The sequence below is a fragment of the Netta rufina genome (assembly GCF_964035555.1).
Source record: "Netta rufina genome assembly, chromosome: 11".
NCBI classification, from domain to species: Eukaryota; Metazoa; Chordata; class Aves; order Anseriformes; family Anatidae; genus Netta; species Netta rufina.
Window position 1 is genome coordinate 4,845,353 of NC_140134.1, and position 19,714 is coordinate 4,865,066.

Genomic DNA, 19,714 nt, shown 5'->3' on the forward strand with positions numbered 1-19,714 from the left:
ATGCATGCTATGGTATACTTAATCAACCACCTTTCCCCTGAATTTCCCCTGCTTCTTGCTAGATTCTCTGCTAAGAAAGTGACCGATAGTGGCATTGGGAAATACCTACTCATGAAGCTAGAGTCCTTCATATCCTCTCTGCAGGAGAAAGGTAACTAAGTTTGCACATATATAACAGACCAGCTCAATATGCTTACAGACTCAACTATTTGTTTTTAAAATGAGACAGTTGCCATTTAAAGACAAGTGTATATCAATAAGTGTGTTTGCAATAGGTTCCATGAAGGCATTGTTTCAAAGACAAAACTGGCTTTTCATCAGACTTGCCCCCATTTCATGGCAGGAATCTTGACTACACGTATAGGATTTTATTTTACTTAGGCTTTTAGCTTGTGTCCACACGTGAAATGAGAGGCAGGCAGTATCTGTGATCCAGCCTGACATCAGAGCAGTAGTACTGGAGATGTCCTGATGCACTGTGGGCGTGGCCTTAAGCACCTACCATTCAGCTTGTTTGAGCAAAATAATGAGCTTTTTGTAGTCATGTAACTACCACTTACCTAGCCTCTTGTTGCAATATGTTTGTATTCACCTGGAGGAATTTTACTGCAGAGCTTCAGCAGCGCTGTTTCCAAGAAGTCATGTGCTTATGACATAAGCCTCAGGATCCCATATGTAAACTGCAGCATCTGTTGATGTCTGTGTGCCATCAAATGAAGGATATTAGCAGTTTTATTTGAAGGGTAGGGGGTAGTGCAGGTGGCAGAAGGCAAGTGAGCACCTGGAAGCCCAGTAGGGCAGGAAGTCTGCCTAGGTTTGTTTTGTACAGTGTTAGGCCTACCACGCAGGATGAGTAACTCCTGGGTAGAGTAGGTCTACCCGCTGAGTAATTAAACCCCTACCTCCTACACCTGCTTAGCCGGGAACATCAGACTGATTTCACAAACTCCTATAAATCTTGCAGTTTTAGTTTTTCTTCTCAAGAGCATAAGGATACCAACTAGCCATGGGACGTACCGGTGATACCTATGACACAAACTGCAAGTGCACTTTCCCAAAGCATACAGGCAGTGACGTGCTGCTGATCACAACCTGAGTGTGCACAGCTGTTTGCTGCCCCAGACCACCTGTAAGGCCCTTCGAGAACACTGTAGCAGTGCAGCAGTGCAGAGAATCACATAAAAGCAGCACATTTATAGCTCTGATTGGCACTTTATCTAGTCAGTGCAATGGTTCTCATCACATTTGTAACTTCTACAAATTTAGAAATAATATGGAGGAAAAAAGGGAGGTTGGTACTCATTAACTTTGCTGCTCCTCTGAAACTTTTCATTGCTCAGCAGAGATTGACATTCTTGGCTCTTGAGAAAAATGAAACAAAACGCCACAGAACAGGGAAAGTTTCGATGTAAGTTTTCCAGAGAGAAGTCTTAAACATGGGAACTGCAGTCAAGACTGCAAGATGCTTCAGATGAATTGTTCTCATCAACAAGGAGAGGAGCCATAAACCTCAGAGGAAAGGAAGCTGAGAGTAGGGGAGCACACCCCGCAGGTGGCAGCAGAGAGCAGGCAGTAATAGTCCCAAACGTCCTGCCAATGCAAATCTTAATCCCAGTTTGTAGGTATATTTTAATACATCATGAATTGTATTTAATGACATAATGCACTCTCTGTACTGTGACTGTATGCATTTACCAAAATACAGGATTTTGTTGCAAAGAATCTCACACTTGGATCCGTGATGCTGGTGACCACTACCAGCGGCAGTCATAATTTGCCCAGTGGCACTGCTGCCTTATTTTGTTGCTGACATCCTTCAGTATAATGAGGTGGTAAAAGTCATCCCTTAGCACTGCTAAGCAGCTAGGAAGTCCTGCTGTGACTGTCATTCCAGATGAGGTATTGCATCCTCTTTGATGACTTCTGTTAATTATGGTCTAATAGTATACACTAGCTCATGTGGAGCTGACTGTTATACTCCCTCTGCAAAGAGGGTTCATATATAAATGAACCTAAAGGAGGTCTAGAGAAGCTGAAGTGTATGTTGAAGCTCAGGAAACTTGCGATTGAACTCCAGCCGTAGCACAGATTTCTTGCAAGCTGGAGGATATTATTTAATAATCTTCCTTGGATATTTAACATTCTCTTTGGTTATCAATTCTCCACCAATGTAGCACAGGACAGAACAAAGCCAGGCTGCCATTCTGAAAAGTATGCCCTACAGAAAGTGATCTGCTCGACAATAATCCTTTTCAGTAAAGAACTATAGTCAAAATAGCATTTAAGATATTAAGGTGTGTGAAGTGACTAAAGTGAAAAGGGGTGTGATGCTTTCCTATAAAAGTGCTGCTGCTGTAAGAAGTACTCAAATATACTATTGCATCACTAGAACAGATTCACAGAAAACTGATGACAGTCCCGGGTCTGGAGAACTTAATTTGAAGAGCACCTGGATATACTGAACTTGTTCAGAGGTTTGTATTATGTGATGACATTATGTGATGTGAAGGACAGAAAGAGCATTGATCAACATCTACTCTACTCTGTCTTGTAACACTGACAAGGAGACAATCACTAGAAGGGAGTAAGGAATGTCAAACAAAAGCCTACTTTAGTAGGCTTTACTAAACCTGTAGTTCAGAAAGTAAGTTAATTTGTAATGATTAGAAATCCAGGGAAATATTTGGAGGGAATGGGAAGATAATTAATATCTGTCTCTTGTGGAGTTCTTACGTCTCTCTCTCTGAAACAGGAAATCCTGGCCACTGACAAGTTCGACAGCTCTGATGCAGTCTGAGCATCTGTACTACTCTGTATAACAGCAAATGATGATCTGAGAGACAATGTGAGGTAGTTAGTGACCAAAATGTCTCGGAAACTGAGTTGTCTTTTGCCTCAACACTTCAAGGTACTTTCAAACAATGATTTCCAGTATCACTTTAGATCTGAGTTCATTCCATCTAACTTCAGGCACTGACCTAGAAAGGTATCAGCAAAGTAATAAAAGTATGAGTAGGTGTGTTTGAGCTTTTGTTAGGGGATATTTTGTTGTGATCTTTCTCAGAAGTTTCCCCCTTTTTCATCTGACACAACACGATCCTAGTATCTCTCCCTTTCACAGAAACCAAGACCTGTTTGATGTTTGTTTACTGGAATATGGATCAACACCAGTGACCGGTCCATTTGCAAAGATACTGCTTGTGATGTGCAGAACATGACCTCTGCAGGCTAGTGAATTTTGAGGGGTCGCCATTTCACTGTGTGGACCCTAAAAGTTATTCCACTTTTCTAGAATTCACACAAGACAGTAATGAACTGTGGTGAAATGAGTATGATTTATTTACAGGTTTTACACTAGCGATGTCATCAGGAATTTGTCATGTTTAATAGGTGATTGAGATCACAGTTTCTACTTGAACAGGTTCCCCTGTTTGTATCATGGAGTTCTGTACAAAATCATGCTCTTCTTGTCCAAAGGAAAACTCAGAATTTCCACAAAGCTAAAAGTTAATCTTTTTTGGAGATTTTACATTAAAATGATCAGATGGTGTTGACCAAAAGACGGCTAAATTTTCAGTCAAAGCAATTACAAATGTCTAGACCATGTCTGGCTACAGAAACACTGGAATTCCAAATTATATCTACATAACAGGGTAAGTCATTGCACTATAACCTTTGTGTTGATGTTGCAGAGTTGTTGCTGGTACCAAATTAGGGTAACTTAAAGGTAGACAAGAAAACTGACCTATATAGTTCAGCTATTTCTGGTACTATCAGACAAAGAGCAATCCAACCAGAGGCTGAAAATCTTGCAGAGAACTTGATGAAATCTGTGGAAAATACACCGAGCACGTGTGGTATTAATAGAAAAATAGTGAACTACATCAGCCAGAAAAGGTTAAAAACTGAAGACTTTGTATAGGTTCTGTAGATCAGGGAAATGAAAGACAATTGACCTGTGCCAGCACAAGTAGATTCCAAATTATCTTAAAACTATGTGGTTGTCAATATATGCTCAAGGAGGCTCTGGAACTGGGCTAATAGGAAGTAAATAAAATAAAACAGCACCAACCACCAAACTTACTTCAGATATCCTTAGTGTTGATGTTAGTCTGTACCTGTTTGTGCTTGTCCTGCACTGCAAAAATCCACCCTAGGGATGAGGAAGTTAATGTCAGGTTCCCACTGGGTTCAAAACTTCAGCCAAATTTCCAATTATGTGTTCCAACTTGCTATTTTTCTAGGTCCCTCTGTTGCTATCAAAGGATCACCTTTATACTAAAATGATTCTAAATCTCGGGGTGAGATACTGTTTATAGTTACAACAGATTTATATAGAGAAGTTATTGTATTATACAGGAAGGTTTTGACAACCATTGTAGTACCCCAAAAGCGTTCTTTATATATTCATCTTCAGTTGTGGTTTATGAACACATTGGCTGCTGTCCCCTATCATGAGTCAAGGAAAAGAAAACACTATTTTATTGAGAAACCTGTTTCAACATTGTCACCTTAAGGACGGGGACAGAAATGCTCAGTGGGCCTACAATTCTAGAGTTTGTTTCAACCACTTTTGTCTAATGGTTAATTCTACAGGATCTTTTTGTTTAAATATATTCAACAGAACACCAAACGTATATTAACAGAAGAGAACCCCAAAATTCATAGAGATACTATAACTCCAGTAATATGTGAAGTTGGAAATGTACCAAAATTCTTTCTTAAGAGCCTGCTAGCTTGTCTGCAGTCAGAATATTTTGGTGTATTTTGCATTCTAACACTTTAGCAAAAGTAAAGTGTTTGTCATAGGACAGCTGATTGAAGATGATTTCTGGTGTTTGTTACCTTCCCCTAGAAGGTTTGCTCAAATAAACCAAGCTAGAAAATAAACAGACAACGGTTCTTTCTATGTATCCAGTATATGCAATTAATGTATTACTTGATTATAGTCTCTGTACAACATCTGTAGAACTTATTGGGAATTTTGCTATTGACTTTAGAGGCAGGAGGATTGGGCCTGGTGTTACTATTAGTCCTTTGTTAAAAGTTAGAAATATAGAAATTTCCAGGGACGGAGTGATGGTCTAACATCCTGTTTTCAATAGCGGACAATTCCCAGTGCCCCTCAGGAAGGCAAATCCCCTCCTCTCTTTCCCTTGCGTAGTCTGAAGTCAGTTGTGTCACAGGAGACTAGTATCAGTCTCTTTATTAATTGCTAGCCATGTGGGTAAACCTTACTGATAACTCGGACTGAATTCATGCTAGGTAGTTCACTGGTTTTGTCTGACCCAAACCTGATCCTGTACATACGTATGTACCTCCTTCCTTCAATACTAGCAACTTCTTTGTTCAGTGACCTGCAATGGCAATGGACCTCCAGGTTAATTATAAAAAGCAATAAGATAGTTCTTTTGTACTACTTTAATTCTATTAACCCACATTAATATCCAGAGCACCTCCGTTTACTTCTGGTTATTATCAGGCAGATGCCTGTAAAAATAAGAGTTAGAAGTAGGGCAATTGTCTTTTAGCGATATTTTGTGTCTTTCTATTCTTGTTCTGTATCAGGGAGAATAGGTGTTCCAGACAGGGCTGTTCTAGGTATTCATTTCTCTCCATACCCCTCTTTTACCCACTTTCTCTGCTTATACTGCAATTCTAAAATCAGCAAGGTTAAGTTGTACTTACTAAAAGATGCAGTTAATCAACCGTTACACATATGACTGTGTATGTGTGTATTAAGAGAAAATAACCTTTGAATTAGACGATTTTAATGGGAAAAGAACACTCCTTGCTGAAGGTGCATTTTGTTATAAATACAGAAACCTTCTAGTGATAGTTTTCCATGCTGAAATACTTCTGTAAAAAGCAAGTGTGCAGCTGGGAGGAATTTAAAGACACCTCTAGAGATATGCCCTTTCTGTTTCCCTCTGCCAGGTGAAGATGAAATTCTGCCTCGGCAAGCTATAGACCAACTCAAGGAGGACTAATAGATTCTCTTGTGTTAGTTATGCAGTCCAGATGGTTTGATAGCTTGTGAAGCTTTCAGGTAACACCTTTGGAAGATTTCCAGAAGTGGGGATGCTGTTCTATTAACCTATAATAATAAACGTCTTGAAATAATCTGGATAGGCCAGAAGTGCAACAAAATGGCTGAGCATGATGAAGTTATGAGAAAGGGAAAGGATAACAATTAATTATGGAAATTCAAATTTCCGGTCAACATTAATCATGCTTTTATAAATACTGTATATCTACAAAACTAAGTATACATGTATATTATTAAAATTAGGTTGGCAAACTTAAAGACTTCATCAGCAGACATGGTTTGAAATCCTTTTACAAAAGCATGGTGGAAGCACTAGAGACAGGGCTCAGGCATTTGAATAGAAAGAGTAAGATAAAATGGAGTTGAGTGATGCAAAGGAGGAGCAGACTTCCTCAGAGCCTGCAAAGAGTTTGTCGTAATATAGAGTCACTTACTGAGCACTCCTTTCTGCATATTTTTTGCATTTTTCTTCGATACAAGTAGAGGTAAAATGTAGGCCCATTTTGAAATGTGGGGAAATATTTTTGTGGAGATTTCCTCCTTCGAAATCTCCTTATTGAAATAAATTTACAGAGTAAGTCAAAACTCCATGGAAATTAATGGCTCGAGTCATTTGCAAGGTCTTTTGATAGTGTACTCACTAAGTTTTTGTTTTTGTTTTTTTTCTCTGCAGAGAGAAACCTGATAGGAATAAATCCACCGAGGAAACAGTTTAATTTCAGAATAGAAACTTCATTTCTGAATTATGAGCAATCTTGCAAACTGGTTAATTTCCTTTTGTAGACCAGCCTTTGTCACCCAAAAGCCACAGGTTTACTTGGATTTCACATTGTCATCAGACAGGCAGGATGTCAGGAAATCCTGCTGTACTGGTTCAGGTCACTGATACCAGTTTCATCCATTTTAAAGGCTGTAATATTTCTTGAAAGTGACTTCCTGGAATAATTCACATCTCTTGCTCTGTGAACAAGACCCAGAACTATGCTTCTGTCAGCTGCATTCTTGCTAACTAGATGATGAACCATATACAGGTGAAGGAAAAACGTGCTCTTCCCCCTGAGCTGAAGAGGCCTGAAGAAAGGCAAGAAATCCGAGGAGTGGCCATCCAGACTCACAGATACAGTGTATGACCAAATGTATAAGTGGCCAGGTGTGTGAATCCATTTCCTTCCTAAGACTGGGACTCTTGTTAGAGGGGTATTTTCTTGAGTAATATTTGTAATATCACTGTGATTGAGCTATTAGCAAGTGCCTTTAACTATTTAGTTGTCCCTATATACTCCCTCCTAATAACTTCACCTCAGTTAGGCCCAATGATATCTTCTGTATTAATTATAACTTTACTTCTTTTTTGATTACTATAATGGCTTGTGCGCAGAGGAAAGTAGACAGTTCTTGATGGGATAAAAAAACAATGTCCTTATGCTGTAGATACAGATAGGTCCACTAGAATATTTTTTAGGGCTGGAGGGACCAAAGTTTTCCTGATGATAGTTGCCTGATATCAAGAATCAGTATGATCTGGTATTTTATGGTTAAAACTCCTGCCCTTCCACCTTATTTTCTTTTTACACGATTTCTAATAAACATTTTAGTAGTATTTAGAAAGAAAATAAGAGGATGAGATCTTCGACTTCACAACTTTTATGCATGTGCCAGCTCTGGGTGTGAACAGGCAATGGGCTGTGAAAATCACTAATAATTGCTAAAGCACCGTGAGCATCATTCTGAGATGGGGAAAGAGGAGTGGAGGCCTTAAACCAGGTCTAAAACCAGGCACAGCCAGACAACAAAGAACTTTTGTAGTATCTGTGCAGGTGCTCAAGAAAATGCCTGTTTGCTTTTATTGATTAGAAAAATATTCCATCATCCTCTGCCCTGAAGTAGGGCTGAAGTCTGCTACTTTTTATTCCAGTCTTCTATCATAAAATGGAACAGAGTGTAGTTTTTCCCCCTTCTTCCTCTTCTGTTTCATTTCCTATGGAGAAATGAAGAACTAAGGCAAAATTTCCCCTTTGCAAGTTGGAAACAAAATATATGTATTGATTTCCTGTCTTTAACACTCTCGGTCCCTGAAACATGTCCATTGCTCTCATCTGTAGAACTTGTACTTCATAGTTTACCTCTGCCTCTAAAATTTACTTGTTTCCTGCCACAATAACAGTACTAAAAAAAAATAATAACCTTTTGGAAGAGATCTATCATTTGATATCATCTCTAGGGAGTGGAATAGTTTTAAAAGCAACTACCCAACAATATAACTGTGGTGCTAATGGTGGGCGTGCCTGTTTTTTGCTCTCCTACCTACCTTAACCAGTTCAATTATATGACCTGGCCAAGTCACACCCCTGCATGAGCAATGCTGCTACTCCTATGCTGCATTATTTTTACGTGATGTTTATATTGAACTGTCCTGCTTGCATAGCATAGGCTGACTAAAACAAAGCCTACTGCTGAAGGAAGAATGACAGGCTTCTAGAACTGCGTATCTATCTCAGGGCACATTGCAATGGGCTGTGACCATATGCTAACTGAACAGGAAGCTCATGTGAAAGAGGAAATGGTGAAGATGAATCAAGGGGTGGTACTTCTGCTGAACAAGAACTGAACTGATGCCATACATGCTTCAGCAAAATGGGAGGTGGTGCTACCTAGAGACCAAAGAGTTAGTGACTGAAAAATGTTACCATTACCTAATTAGCTTTGATGGCCAGTTCTGCATTCTTGTCCAGATACGAATTTGAGTGACAAACCCATTCTGTTTTGTCCTTTCTCTCTCTTCTACAGTAAATGGTAGTTACCATTGCCTTGTATTATTTATTTATTGAGCTATCTGGGATTCTGTGAGTTCATTGATACATAGTTGAAAAAGTACTTTGAGAACCTCAGCAGGAAGATGGATTGTAATTCGGAAGTAAGAAAACAACTACGAACAGAAAGCATTAAAAGAAAAACTGTTACTGAAATGATAGTCACTGATTGATGACCCGTAAAAGTGGCATTGAGCTGCTATTGCAGGTAACTTAGGAATTTCTTTTTTGATTTAGTTCAACCGTAACTGAAATAATCACACAAAATGGGTACTGAAGGCTTTGCAAAATAAAATATATATTGTGCATTTCAAACTCCTGGTGTAAGAATTCCTAATTATAGATGTGTGTATCTGAGATCAGCAGGGGAGGTTCTGAGCTTCTGTAGTAATCCTGTAGTTGCCATGTACTGAGAGTGTTATGTGACAGCAAACAGTTATGTCAAAAGGTTTGAGAAGTGATTTGATGCTTGTAGCTAACCCAAGCTGGATATTCAGATAGCTGTGCTATGTCACTTCAAAAGGCTAACTGCAAACCAGACTAGCTCCAAAATGTAGCAAAGGCGTATTTGCCAGTGCAAGATACAAATATTGCTCAAGACCAGAACTGTACAATATTATACTTTGGTTTGTATACTGCATATAACGAGGCCTACAAATACAGAATTTGGAGGCTCAGTTTCAGATGACCATCCCCAAACAAGCTGTTTTATGTCTGTTAACAGGCCAACATTTTCATGCTAGCTGTAATGCCCAAAAAAGAAAGTTTGAGAGTTACATGATACTGAGCTAAGTGCTTATCTATAGAATACAAAGGTGAAAGCTAGTCGGGGGCGGGGGAGAATAAAAATAAAAAAATAAAAATTTTAAAAAAAAAAAAGAACAGCTCTGATGAAAAATAGGTGATCAAGCTCACGGGTCTTAACAAGTCTGGTTTTGAAATATTTTATATGCATCTGTCCATTTGACAGTCTTTGCTATAAATGGGTTTCATGCCTTCGGGATGAAGAAGGCAGAACAGATTTTAATCCCTCTGGAAAGTGAAGACTATTAGAAGTTAATTATAACACTTCATTTTTGTAGCGATACAAATGGGAATTTATAACCTTAATGACCATTTGTGTGAGTTCTTGCACAATTTGTAACTCCACAATTATTCCCCAATCCCACAGGACTAATATTCCAGTTGATAAGGTGTTACTGGGATTTTTCCTCTGGACTCTGTCAGCTGTTAGTCTGAAGATGGAGGGAAGATATCGATGAAAAAAATGAGCCTTTTAACATGGCCACTTTGAGGCGATTTGTTAAGGTAAGGCCAGGCTGCCTAGTCCAACAGTATTGCTGACACAGTTTGCTGTTCTGTGAGGGGAGACCTATTCCCTACTCCATGTATTGTATGTCCTGTTGCTCATTTTGTGACTTTTAACATAAAGGCCTGTTGTTTCTGTGACACTGTTTCATTTCTCCTGCAGCATAACAGCCTTTTACCTCCTAGACGAGTGATGCTGGTGGATAAAAGGTACTTACACTTCAAATTTTAAACAGTTTCTGCATAATCACATTAGCTGTTTCACAACAAGTATTGCCCTAGATATTCACATTATAGTGTCAGCTTGTAATTAACCTGCTGTTCCTTTGGATCATTGCGTTCACAAAGCACTGGAAGGTTTTGAACTAAAAGCTCATCCATCCTGGTTAGATTATTTTCTGCCACCACATTGTATAGGGTCTGAGCAGTCTGTATGGCTGTGTATATGTTTTATGCAGTCTGCACAAGTGTAAAAATACAAAGAATAGTGTTGGTTTAGTCAAACTAATCAAGTGGTGATTTGCTTTCCATTCCCCCATCCTGTTTCTGTAAGTTAGTGCCATGTCCAAAGCACAGACAGCAAGAAGTGCCTGCAGAAGGGTGCTATGACCCTTGCAGGGAATAAGAGCTGTAAATCCTGGCAAATCTACTTCAGACTTTATCAGAGCTAGCCAGGTAGGGTCACAGGTCCAAGCTGAAACCGAGCAGATATTTCTCCCTCATCTCTCAGGGATTGAAAGAGGGAATGGATTGTCTATGGCATGTCGCTTCTTGACTTACATCTCCATGAGGGGTGAGAGAGAAAACAAACCTTAAAATTCAAGGACCTCCTGAGTCAGTTGGTAGTTGTATTGATATATTTGTGATTTACAGTCCTTGTAGCTTGTCTTCCGTGAGTTTATCCAACTGCTTTTTGAGAACATTTATATCTTTCGTAAGCAGCGTATCCTGCAACTTAGAACTTTTTTTGCAGCCCTTCTATGTATGTCTCACATTTCTGCAACATCTTCTCTTGAGCTTCTTATTTCGTACCTGGGGTACCAGATGTTTGTTCAATACCAGCAGTTCCATCCATAATCTCTGTAGTGTATCTGAGCTTTGGGGAGGGAGAGAAAGTTGCTATTCCAAATGTTGCTTCCATGCAAAGAGATGTTTGTTTGGTATTGTTTGGTGTTTTTTGTTTTGTTTTGGATTTGTTTGATTTTGAGTCTTACCTCTACAGATTCTTTTCTGTCTTGGCAGAGCTTAGAGATTGAGACATTTTCAAATGTTTACTATGCACATAGGACCACGCAGCCTGCAAAATGGCTGAAGAAACTATAGGTGGGTGCACAGGATACACAGCCAATTAAATCAGCAAGGTAGAAAGCAAGTTAGACTCTTCACTACCCTTGTGCAGCTTGCTGATTTGGGGAAAGGGAAGGAGATGATTCTTAAAGCATCCAAACAAAAGCAGACTACTAACTCTGCATACAGGTTATTCTTTCTTAGAGGATTTTAATTTGGGGATATGCCCAAAGGCAGAAGATCCCCCAGTTGAAAGAGAGATTGGGATATGAGGCAGACATGGCCTGCTGCTATTTTCTAAGAAATAGGAAAAGCAGCTAGCAAATTAGACAAAGCTAAGCAAACTGGATTTGTATTATTGGTCTTTGTATTACCCATGGACAAGTCTTTTCTGTCCATCTGCACCAAAAAGATTTCCATCAAATTAATCATAATTCTCAAAGCTGATGCAGATCATGCAAGTTCTCCCAGAGACCAGATCAGTGTACCTCACTTCATCATAATTGGGCACGGGAAGAAAGGTCCTTTCCCATAGTGTGGTGCAAGTTTAGTTTCTGTGCCTGGAAAAGCAGTTCTGTCTGTGCCTGGCAATGACTAGACAGCCCTGTGTACACACATTTTCTCAGAGGGGAATGAAGTTCTGAAGGCTTCTCACTAATAAGGAGAACTTCACAGGTATGTGAAAGTCTTTGCAGCTGAAACCACACGAAGGCCCTCGGCTGGCTGCACACCAGCATTTAAGCTGAGACATTTCTGCTTGCCAGGAACAAGTAGTGGCCGCTGCTGAGAGACAGCCCAGCAAGAAAGTGACGTACTTCTGAAAAAGTACATCCCTGTTATTGAAAGGGATCCTCCACCTGCAACCCCCCTCTGAAAGCAGGTGTGAGTTAGGACAATGGATGACTTGTGTGGAAATGTGATTGTGGGCATGGGACATCTTCACACAAAACAGTAGACGTAACATTGAGCCCAACTTGCGAGAAATCCAAATACCAGTGGTTGTTCTAGCTCATTGCCTGGTGCTGTATTACCTTCCTCAGGGGGAGAAGAGAACAGTAGCTGGGAAAAGAGAGAAGACTGAATCCGAAGTGCAGACCCTTCGTTCCCTCCTCCAGGCCTGCACAACACTTTCTTCCTCTCTTCCTCAGATCGTATCACATTGATGGCTCAGAGTCTTGCCCTAGGGACAGGGAACCGAGAGGTGGAAGCGAACGGACACTTTGTGCACCGAGAGTGGGCAGCAAATTGCTTCCCTTTCCTTGTCCTTCTGCGGCTCGGGAAGCAGCACGGAGCCGCAGCAGCGCGCTCCTTAGCATCTTAGTGGGCAAGGACACCACATAGCCATAAGCGTGCTCTTTTGTGGTCTTAATTATTCCCAGGTAATTACAGGGAGAGGAAGGATAACCCGTCTCAGAACTGCTGTTCCGTGTATTTGCTCCCCACAGCAGCGGCTCCTTGGGCTGTGCCTCCCCCGCTTCCCGGGGGCTGAGCTCTCGCCCACCTCCCTGCGGGCCGAGCGCTCGGCGCCGGCTACCGGAGCCTTGACCCCCGCTGCCGGCCCCTCCCGGGACTTCCCCCCGGGCGGGGGGCTCGCCCGTTTCTCTCGCTAGCCGAGCGGCCGCCGCTCGGGGCCCGCCCCGCCCGGGGCAGCCGCTGCGCAGCCCGGCCCCTGCGGCCGCCCGCGGCGGGGTGCGCGGGGCGGAGCGGAGCCGAGCGGCGCCGCCGGCCCGAGGCAGCCGCAGTCAGCGGCGGCCCGGCGGCCCGCGGGGATGCTGCGCTACAGCTCCGGGCTCACCGTCACCGCCACCACCCCCAGGAGGCCGGGCGGGGACAGCGGCCGCGCCCGGAGGAAGGTGCGCGGGGCAGCGCGGGGGGACGGCCGGGGGGTCCCGCGGGGCGAGGCGGCGGGCTCGGCCCCCCGGCTCCGTCCCCTTTGGGGCTGGCGGCGGAGCGCTTCGCTGGCTCTTCTGCTCCTCGCTGGCGGGGTTTTCACGCGGAGCTGGCGGAAACGTCTTTTTGCGCGGCTTTGCTAGGTGCCGGGAAGGGCAGAGCCTTTGGGGCGTCCTGCTGGGCTTTTGTTAGCGCCGGGCGGTCCCTGGCCGTTCTGGAAACCTGTGAGGGAGCTGGGCATGTGTTAGAGACTCTTTTCCTCTTGAAATGCGTCTTCCTATTTACAGCTGAGAACTTGCCCGCCGAGACTTTCCATCACGAGGAAGCTTGCCGTAGTGATTTAGGTGGTAAAGGTCATTTCTTTTAAAATCAGTTCAGGAACAGAAATATGATTTACTAACTTTTTGTAAGTTTCGTAACTAAGGTAAATAACACTGATGAATTGATCTGCTGGGAAACATGTCTAAAAAGTTGTTAGAACTCTGGCAGATAAGCCAGCAGTGTCTCTGCAGCCACCCTGCTCTAAACAGTCCCCTCGCGCTGCAGTAGCCACACTTATCACTGGGGCTGCACGTTCTATGGGTAAAGAAATAAATCAACAAAATCAAATGGTAAGCTCGCTCTTCCAAAGAATTCCAATTTTGTGATCATGATGCATCTCAAAATATTTAGGCATGGGTTTGACACTCCAAAAATTTGAGTTTCTCAGGGATGATAAAAACAGCAAAGAATGTCACGTTGCTGTATGTTTCATGTGGTAGCATGCAAGTAGGTTCTGCCACAGGAAAAAAAAATACATCTTTGACCTCTATATGGTAACTCTTAATTTTGGTTTAGGAAATACAAAATTTCAGGTTGATAATAAAATAAAATTGTTCATGCGTGTGGAAAACTTAGGATGACTGGGAAATCATACTTGTGTTCAGTACGTCTACTGCATTCCCATTGAGTTTTCTGTTTTAGTATTTCTTAAAGAAATTGAAGGTAAGATAATTTGTCTTCAGGTGTTAATTTTCTTATTTTCATGCCCAGGAAGTACTTGCCAAGCACAATGTAAAATGAACTTTATTTAATAAACTGGTAAAATCTAATTTGCAAATGAAAGCCATAGGGAAACTGCTGTTCCTTTTGTAGGGAAATGTGTGTCCCATACAATGAGTTATTGAAAGACAGGAGGAAGACAGTTAGAATAACTGCAGAATAAGTGAAAGATGTGTGTCACATTCCTGCATGCCTATGGTCACAGGAAAAGTGTCCTTTAATTGTGGTGGAGTGGGCAGTCTCACAGTGGAGTTTTCCTAAATGAAGCAGACTTAAAATCAGCAGATAAATGACCAGAGAAAGTACTTTCTTCTTTGCTTTTTAAGACCGACTGAAATTAAAAAACTACTTTATTTTTGCTCTCACCTTCAAAACTCTAAAACTAATATCTGGTGTTAGGCAAAGGAAGTGATTTTTGGTCATTGAAAATAGATTCTGGTATTGTTAACTCCAAAGTTGAAGTTAAGATTGATACTGAACCACATCTTCCTTTTTGGGGGTACTGTAAAAATCTTAAATCGGGACTGGTTGTTAATAGAGCAGCTTTTATCTTTCTATTGCTGTGCTAGTAACTTTAATTATTCTATCAAACCAATGCTCGTTATTTCAACGTTAGCGTTGCAATTATTTCAGTACATAGTTAACTATGGTCAATCCCTTTCTGGGTGTTTTGGTTTTTGGAAAAGGGGGAGAAGAGTCTGAAGAACATTGCTCAAACTGAATCTGTCATCTGTATTTATCTTAAGTTGCACCCTAGTGATTTGAGTAGGATGGTAAACATGAATGTGGATTGTGGATCTGGGCCATGAATTCTTAACATTTTTAACTAACCTAGATTGGCTTTTTCTTAACTGCCATATTGCAGCACCTCTCACTTATGCTGTCCCACTAGCTTCTTAGAAGCTGTATAAAAGACTATGTCTTCACCTGTTAACTTCCATTGCTGTCAGCAAACTTTTGCTGTCTGGTGTTGTGGTGGGGTGAACCTTCCAGTCTTTGTTTTCCTGTCTGCATATTCATTTTGCAAATGATGTCAGATGCGCTCTGGAAATACTGCTTGTGGGGTGCTGGTGTCAAAATCCAGGAGTGAGCATAAAATGCCAGCACGATGAAAATTATTTTGTTGGCTTGTCAAAGTTACTGATGCTGTAAACCAAACTCAAATTTGATAGTCTAGAAAACTTGATGCTTGCACGCGTTCTATTTCTTTTAAAAAGAAGTTGTGCTCACAAAGTTGCAATGTTGGTGACATAAAGGTAGGGTGAAAGCCACATCTGTCCCTCAGTTTTTCATTGCTTGTTCTTACTGCCAGTTACCATTTGAAGGAAATTGAATCACAGTTTTTCCCTGCTTGTGGAGTTCTCTTTCATTCTCCTCCTGGGTTTCTCCCTACAAAACCCAATTGTTTCTGTAAATTACTGCTTCATCCTCAGTTGCACGTTATTCTTCCACTGTTTGGCACTGAGTTGAGGCTCTTCCTGTTAGGATTTCATTTCCATTTTAAGTCATCACTTCAGCCATGTCTTACTGTTAGGGGAGGGCTAGCTGTGATTTCCATGTGAACCTGCTCATTCATTTGGTCTCGTAAACTTGCCAACAGAGTGTTTCTTTAGGAAACACTACATAGCAAGAACACTATAGACACAATATCCATCCCTTCTGAAGGTTGAAGGGAAAGTGGTGCCTGTTGTTTTTCCCTTCTGATCTCCATAGTGTTGTTGAATTTCAACAGATTGGTCTGTAGTTCCATCCTTAGGTAGAGTACATCACCTGTGGTCCAGGAGTAGGAGGAGTGAATTTATACATTTGCTGCTCTTTCCCCAGGGATGCCGTGGTAGGGCTATTGTTATAAACAATGACAAGAGTACAGCCTATATAAGGTTGTCCTAGCAAGGAATTCAAAACTGGGAGGTACTTTGCCACTGCTGCACAAGCCCCGCTGGGTGTGACTCCAAGCTTGGAATTCTCCGATGTCTGCTAATGCCACCCTCTGCTTGGCATTTTTGTGCAGCAGGCAAAGTGAAACATTGAATCTTCATTTTGTGTCAGAAATACTGCTGAAAATATGAACTTGTTCGAGGTGTTTTAATAATTTGGCGGTAGCTTGGAAAAAAAAAAAAAAGAAAATGGAAAAGGAATAAAAGTGCGCTTCAGGGAGTTAATAAGAAGGCAGTCTGAAAAGAAAAGGGCAAGAAAAACAGTTTAAATAATAACCCTTTGTAGAGTGCTCCTAGTCGCAGCAAGTTCTTGCTACTGCCTTATGTTTCCAAGCTAGTTGTTACAACTTACTTTTTCTCTGTACTGGGCTTCTCTGATTTCCTTCATGGTAACCCTGTAACACACAAATCGCTGTAATGTGACAGGCAGTCATGATTCACTAACTGGTGTACACGCACAGGAATAATTGCTTATTTACAATCACTGCACTGTGAATCTATAAATGTGTTGGCTATAATTAGTCCTATACTGACTAACAGGCAATCCATTTGCCAGCTTCAGAGAATCTTATACAGCTTCATTTCTCCTCACATTGAGTTGCCAGTCAGTATCTTTTTCTGTTTCTTTGAGGGTATTTCTCATGTTTTATCCTAACAATCCCTTCATTTCTTTTAACCCAATTTTCTTTCACTGAAATCACTGTAGGGAAAATTTGGCCTCATCTATCACTTCCTGCACAGCACAGCACAAATTCAGTCCTATTTCCTATTTATGAGTCTGGTCTTTCTTTGTTTGCCTACATGGAAGAATGCCAGACTCTCCCTTTTTGTTATCAACACTCATGTTTTAGAGGAAAAAGCCTTGCTAAGCTAATAGGAAGAAAGAGCAAGGAGAAATTCAAATAGGTGAGAAAACATGGTATTAGTTACCATGTGAGTCAATGAGCTCCAATGTTGAGGAGTTTATTATTAATATATCTTGATAATTTCGTTGTAAGCGGGAAGCACTTCCTGCTTCTGCAGTTAAGGGAAGAATGGTATTCTCTTCTCAGCACACTCAGTCAGTGTCTAAAGCCAGTGTGCAAAGACTCATCATTTTTAAATGTGTTTCTTTGTTTCAGAATTCTTTGGGAAATACGAAAGCATGACCAACCCACTTTTATGCTAAGCTTTGTTTCTTCTGTTGCTTTCTATGAGGCTTCTTGTTACAGAGTTGATAGCATACAGCTTAATGATGAATTGACAGTGAGGAACCCTCTGCACAAACAAAGTAGCCTCCACATGTAACCTGCTAAAGAGTAGGTTATATTTCACATTGATCTTTTTATGGACATTTTTGTTTCCCCAGCAATAGGATGACTTTTCTGAAGTCAGATAGGAAACAAGACTTATTAAATTTTCTGTGATGCATTTTTACGTTTAGTATTTATAAGCAGCTTTGTATGTAACATATTTCAATAATATTTCTGTTTGAATTCAGTGGAATTCCAGTAATGAGGTACCCTAGAACCAAATATTTTTATATGTACTGATTAAAAAAGGGGCATCCACTCCAGAATGCACTTTTTGTCTCTAAATAATTACTTTTGAAGATTAAAAGTATGCCAAATCTGCAATCAAAACTGAGAAACTAGGAAATTATGTTCAGTGTTCTGATATCTCAGCTCTCAATGTCATTTATGAGTACATAAGAACACGTTGTTGATTAAAATGGATTTTTGCTATTTCAGGTATGTAATTATGGGGACGCCCTTGAATTATTTCTCACCAGCTAAAAAAAAAAAAAACTCTAGCCTTTAACAAATAATTTTTTTCTTTGTCAGATATGTGACAGAAGATACAAAATAGTAAATGAAAACCCAAAAGTTGGTACAGTTCATATTGCAAAACAAGTTGTTAAAATAAAATTTTTGTAACTCTTTAAACTAAAAGCAAACTTCTGTTTTTCTTTCAGATGAATGTTTGTAGATTACGCCTAACAGTGCCACCTGATGAAGGCTCACAGCCTGAACAGGGAGCAAAGGAACCCGAAAGAAAGAAAAACGTAAGTTTTAGCAATCAAAGTTAAACGCTGTGTAAACAGGGAGTAAATATAGACATCCACAAAAGCTGATCGTAGTTGTTTTGGGAACCAGATCATCTGGGTAGACTGAGGAACATACGAAAGCTGAACAAGTCAGCTGTGAGCTTTGAGCCTGAGTTGGCGACAGGAAAACTGCATATAAAATAGAAGGACAATAGTAGATTAACAATGCAAACTTTGAAGGTGATGTGTGACCAAGGTACTTTTAAGACTTGATTATTTAATATTTGTATAGCAGGAAGAGTAGGAAACTGCTGTCAACAAGCAGGGTCTTGTGTTAAGCAGGATCTTGATCCTAGACTGAAGGAGATCTTCTGTTTCACATAAGCTTAACAGTGTACAAGATTTGGTCCTTAACGTGCAGGGGAGCTGGCTGGCCTGGGGCTTGGATGCTTTGCTGTGTCAGCTGATTTTGGTAACCAGTGGTATACTAATAAGAAATAAAAAACAAAGAATTCAAGGTTGTTTTGAAGTGAAAGTGATTTGAAGGTCATGTACATAGAAGGGTTTAGAAGGGCAATTCTTCATAGAAGCAAGTAGTATGCACAAAAAAAAAAAAATCTTACAGCTGCTTTGGTACAGAATTTGTTCTCTAAGAGCTATTTCAGAGCGATAGATGTTTAATTTGTCTTGTTTAACCAGTAAAATATCTGAATAGCAATATGACAATAAGAAGTAATACAACAATAGGATTTCTTTGAAATAATTTTGTAGCGGTACTCAGAAGCAAAAGTAACAGTAAAATGAAACAGAAATACAAACATTTAAAAAAAAAATAAAAACAAATGCTAAGTAATATGGTCAAAATAAAGAGTCATTATCAGACATTTGTTGTGCTGAAATCCTGTACACACTCAGATCTTCATACACTGCTCTGGCAAAGTAATAGGTCCTTGAGGATCTGTAGATGTTATTTACAGAATGCAGTAAAAAGGCCTTCATGCAAACTACATTTAGGCCACCAATAAATTGTGATAATTAATTTTGTACAGAGGTGTTTAGTTGCAGCAGTTAGAGTATCTTTGCCCACCACTTAGAGTTCTCTGTCAGTTTGTATCTGTTTGCAGAAACCTTTAGTCTAGCTTAAACATATGCGTCTGTTGCCCTAAGAGCAATACAAGTTTGTTTTCGAGGAGGATAGAAATTGACTCATGACTTACTCACTTTACTGTGCTGAGTAGTGTAGTAATGAGAAAGAAGTGTAAATGATTAGGGCTTGGACAATTCTTGGGCACTTTCTTATGTGACTTATTCTTTTTTCTCTGTGAGACTCTGTGTTTAATGATAACTGTATTGTAATTATTGTATT

General features: G+C 40.5%; 1 protein-coding gene across 1 annotated transcript in view; it reads left to right on the top strand.

Moving 5' to 3' along the window:
* Positions 1-13,223: 13,223 nt before the first annotated feature.
* Positions 13,224-19,714, top strand: part of MYZAP (myocardial zonula adherens protein) — a gene marked incomplete at its 5' end in the record, with an annotated part of 56,805 nt that continues 50,314 nt past the window's right edge. The window contains 2 exons of the mRNA XM_084293509.1: positions 13,224-13,307; positions 18,277-18,366. Of these exons, the coding sequence (XP_084149635.1) occupies positions 13,224-13,307; positions 18,277-18,366 (174 nt within the window). The remainder of the gene's footprint in view (positions 13,308-18,276; positions 18,367-19,714) is intronic.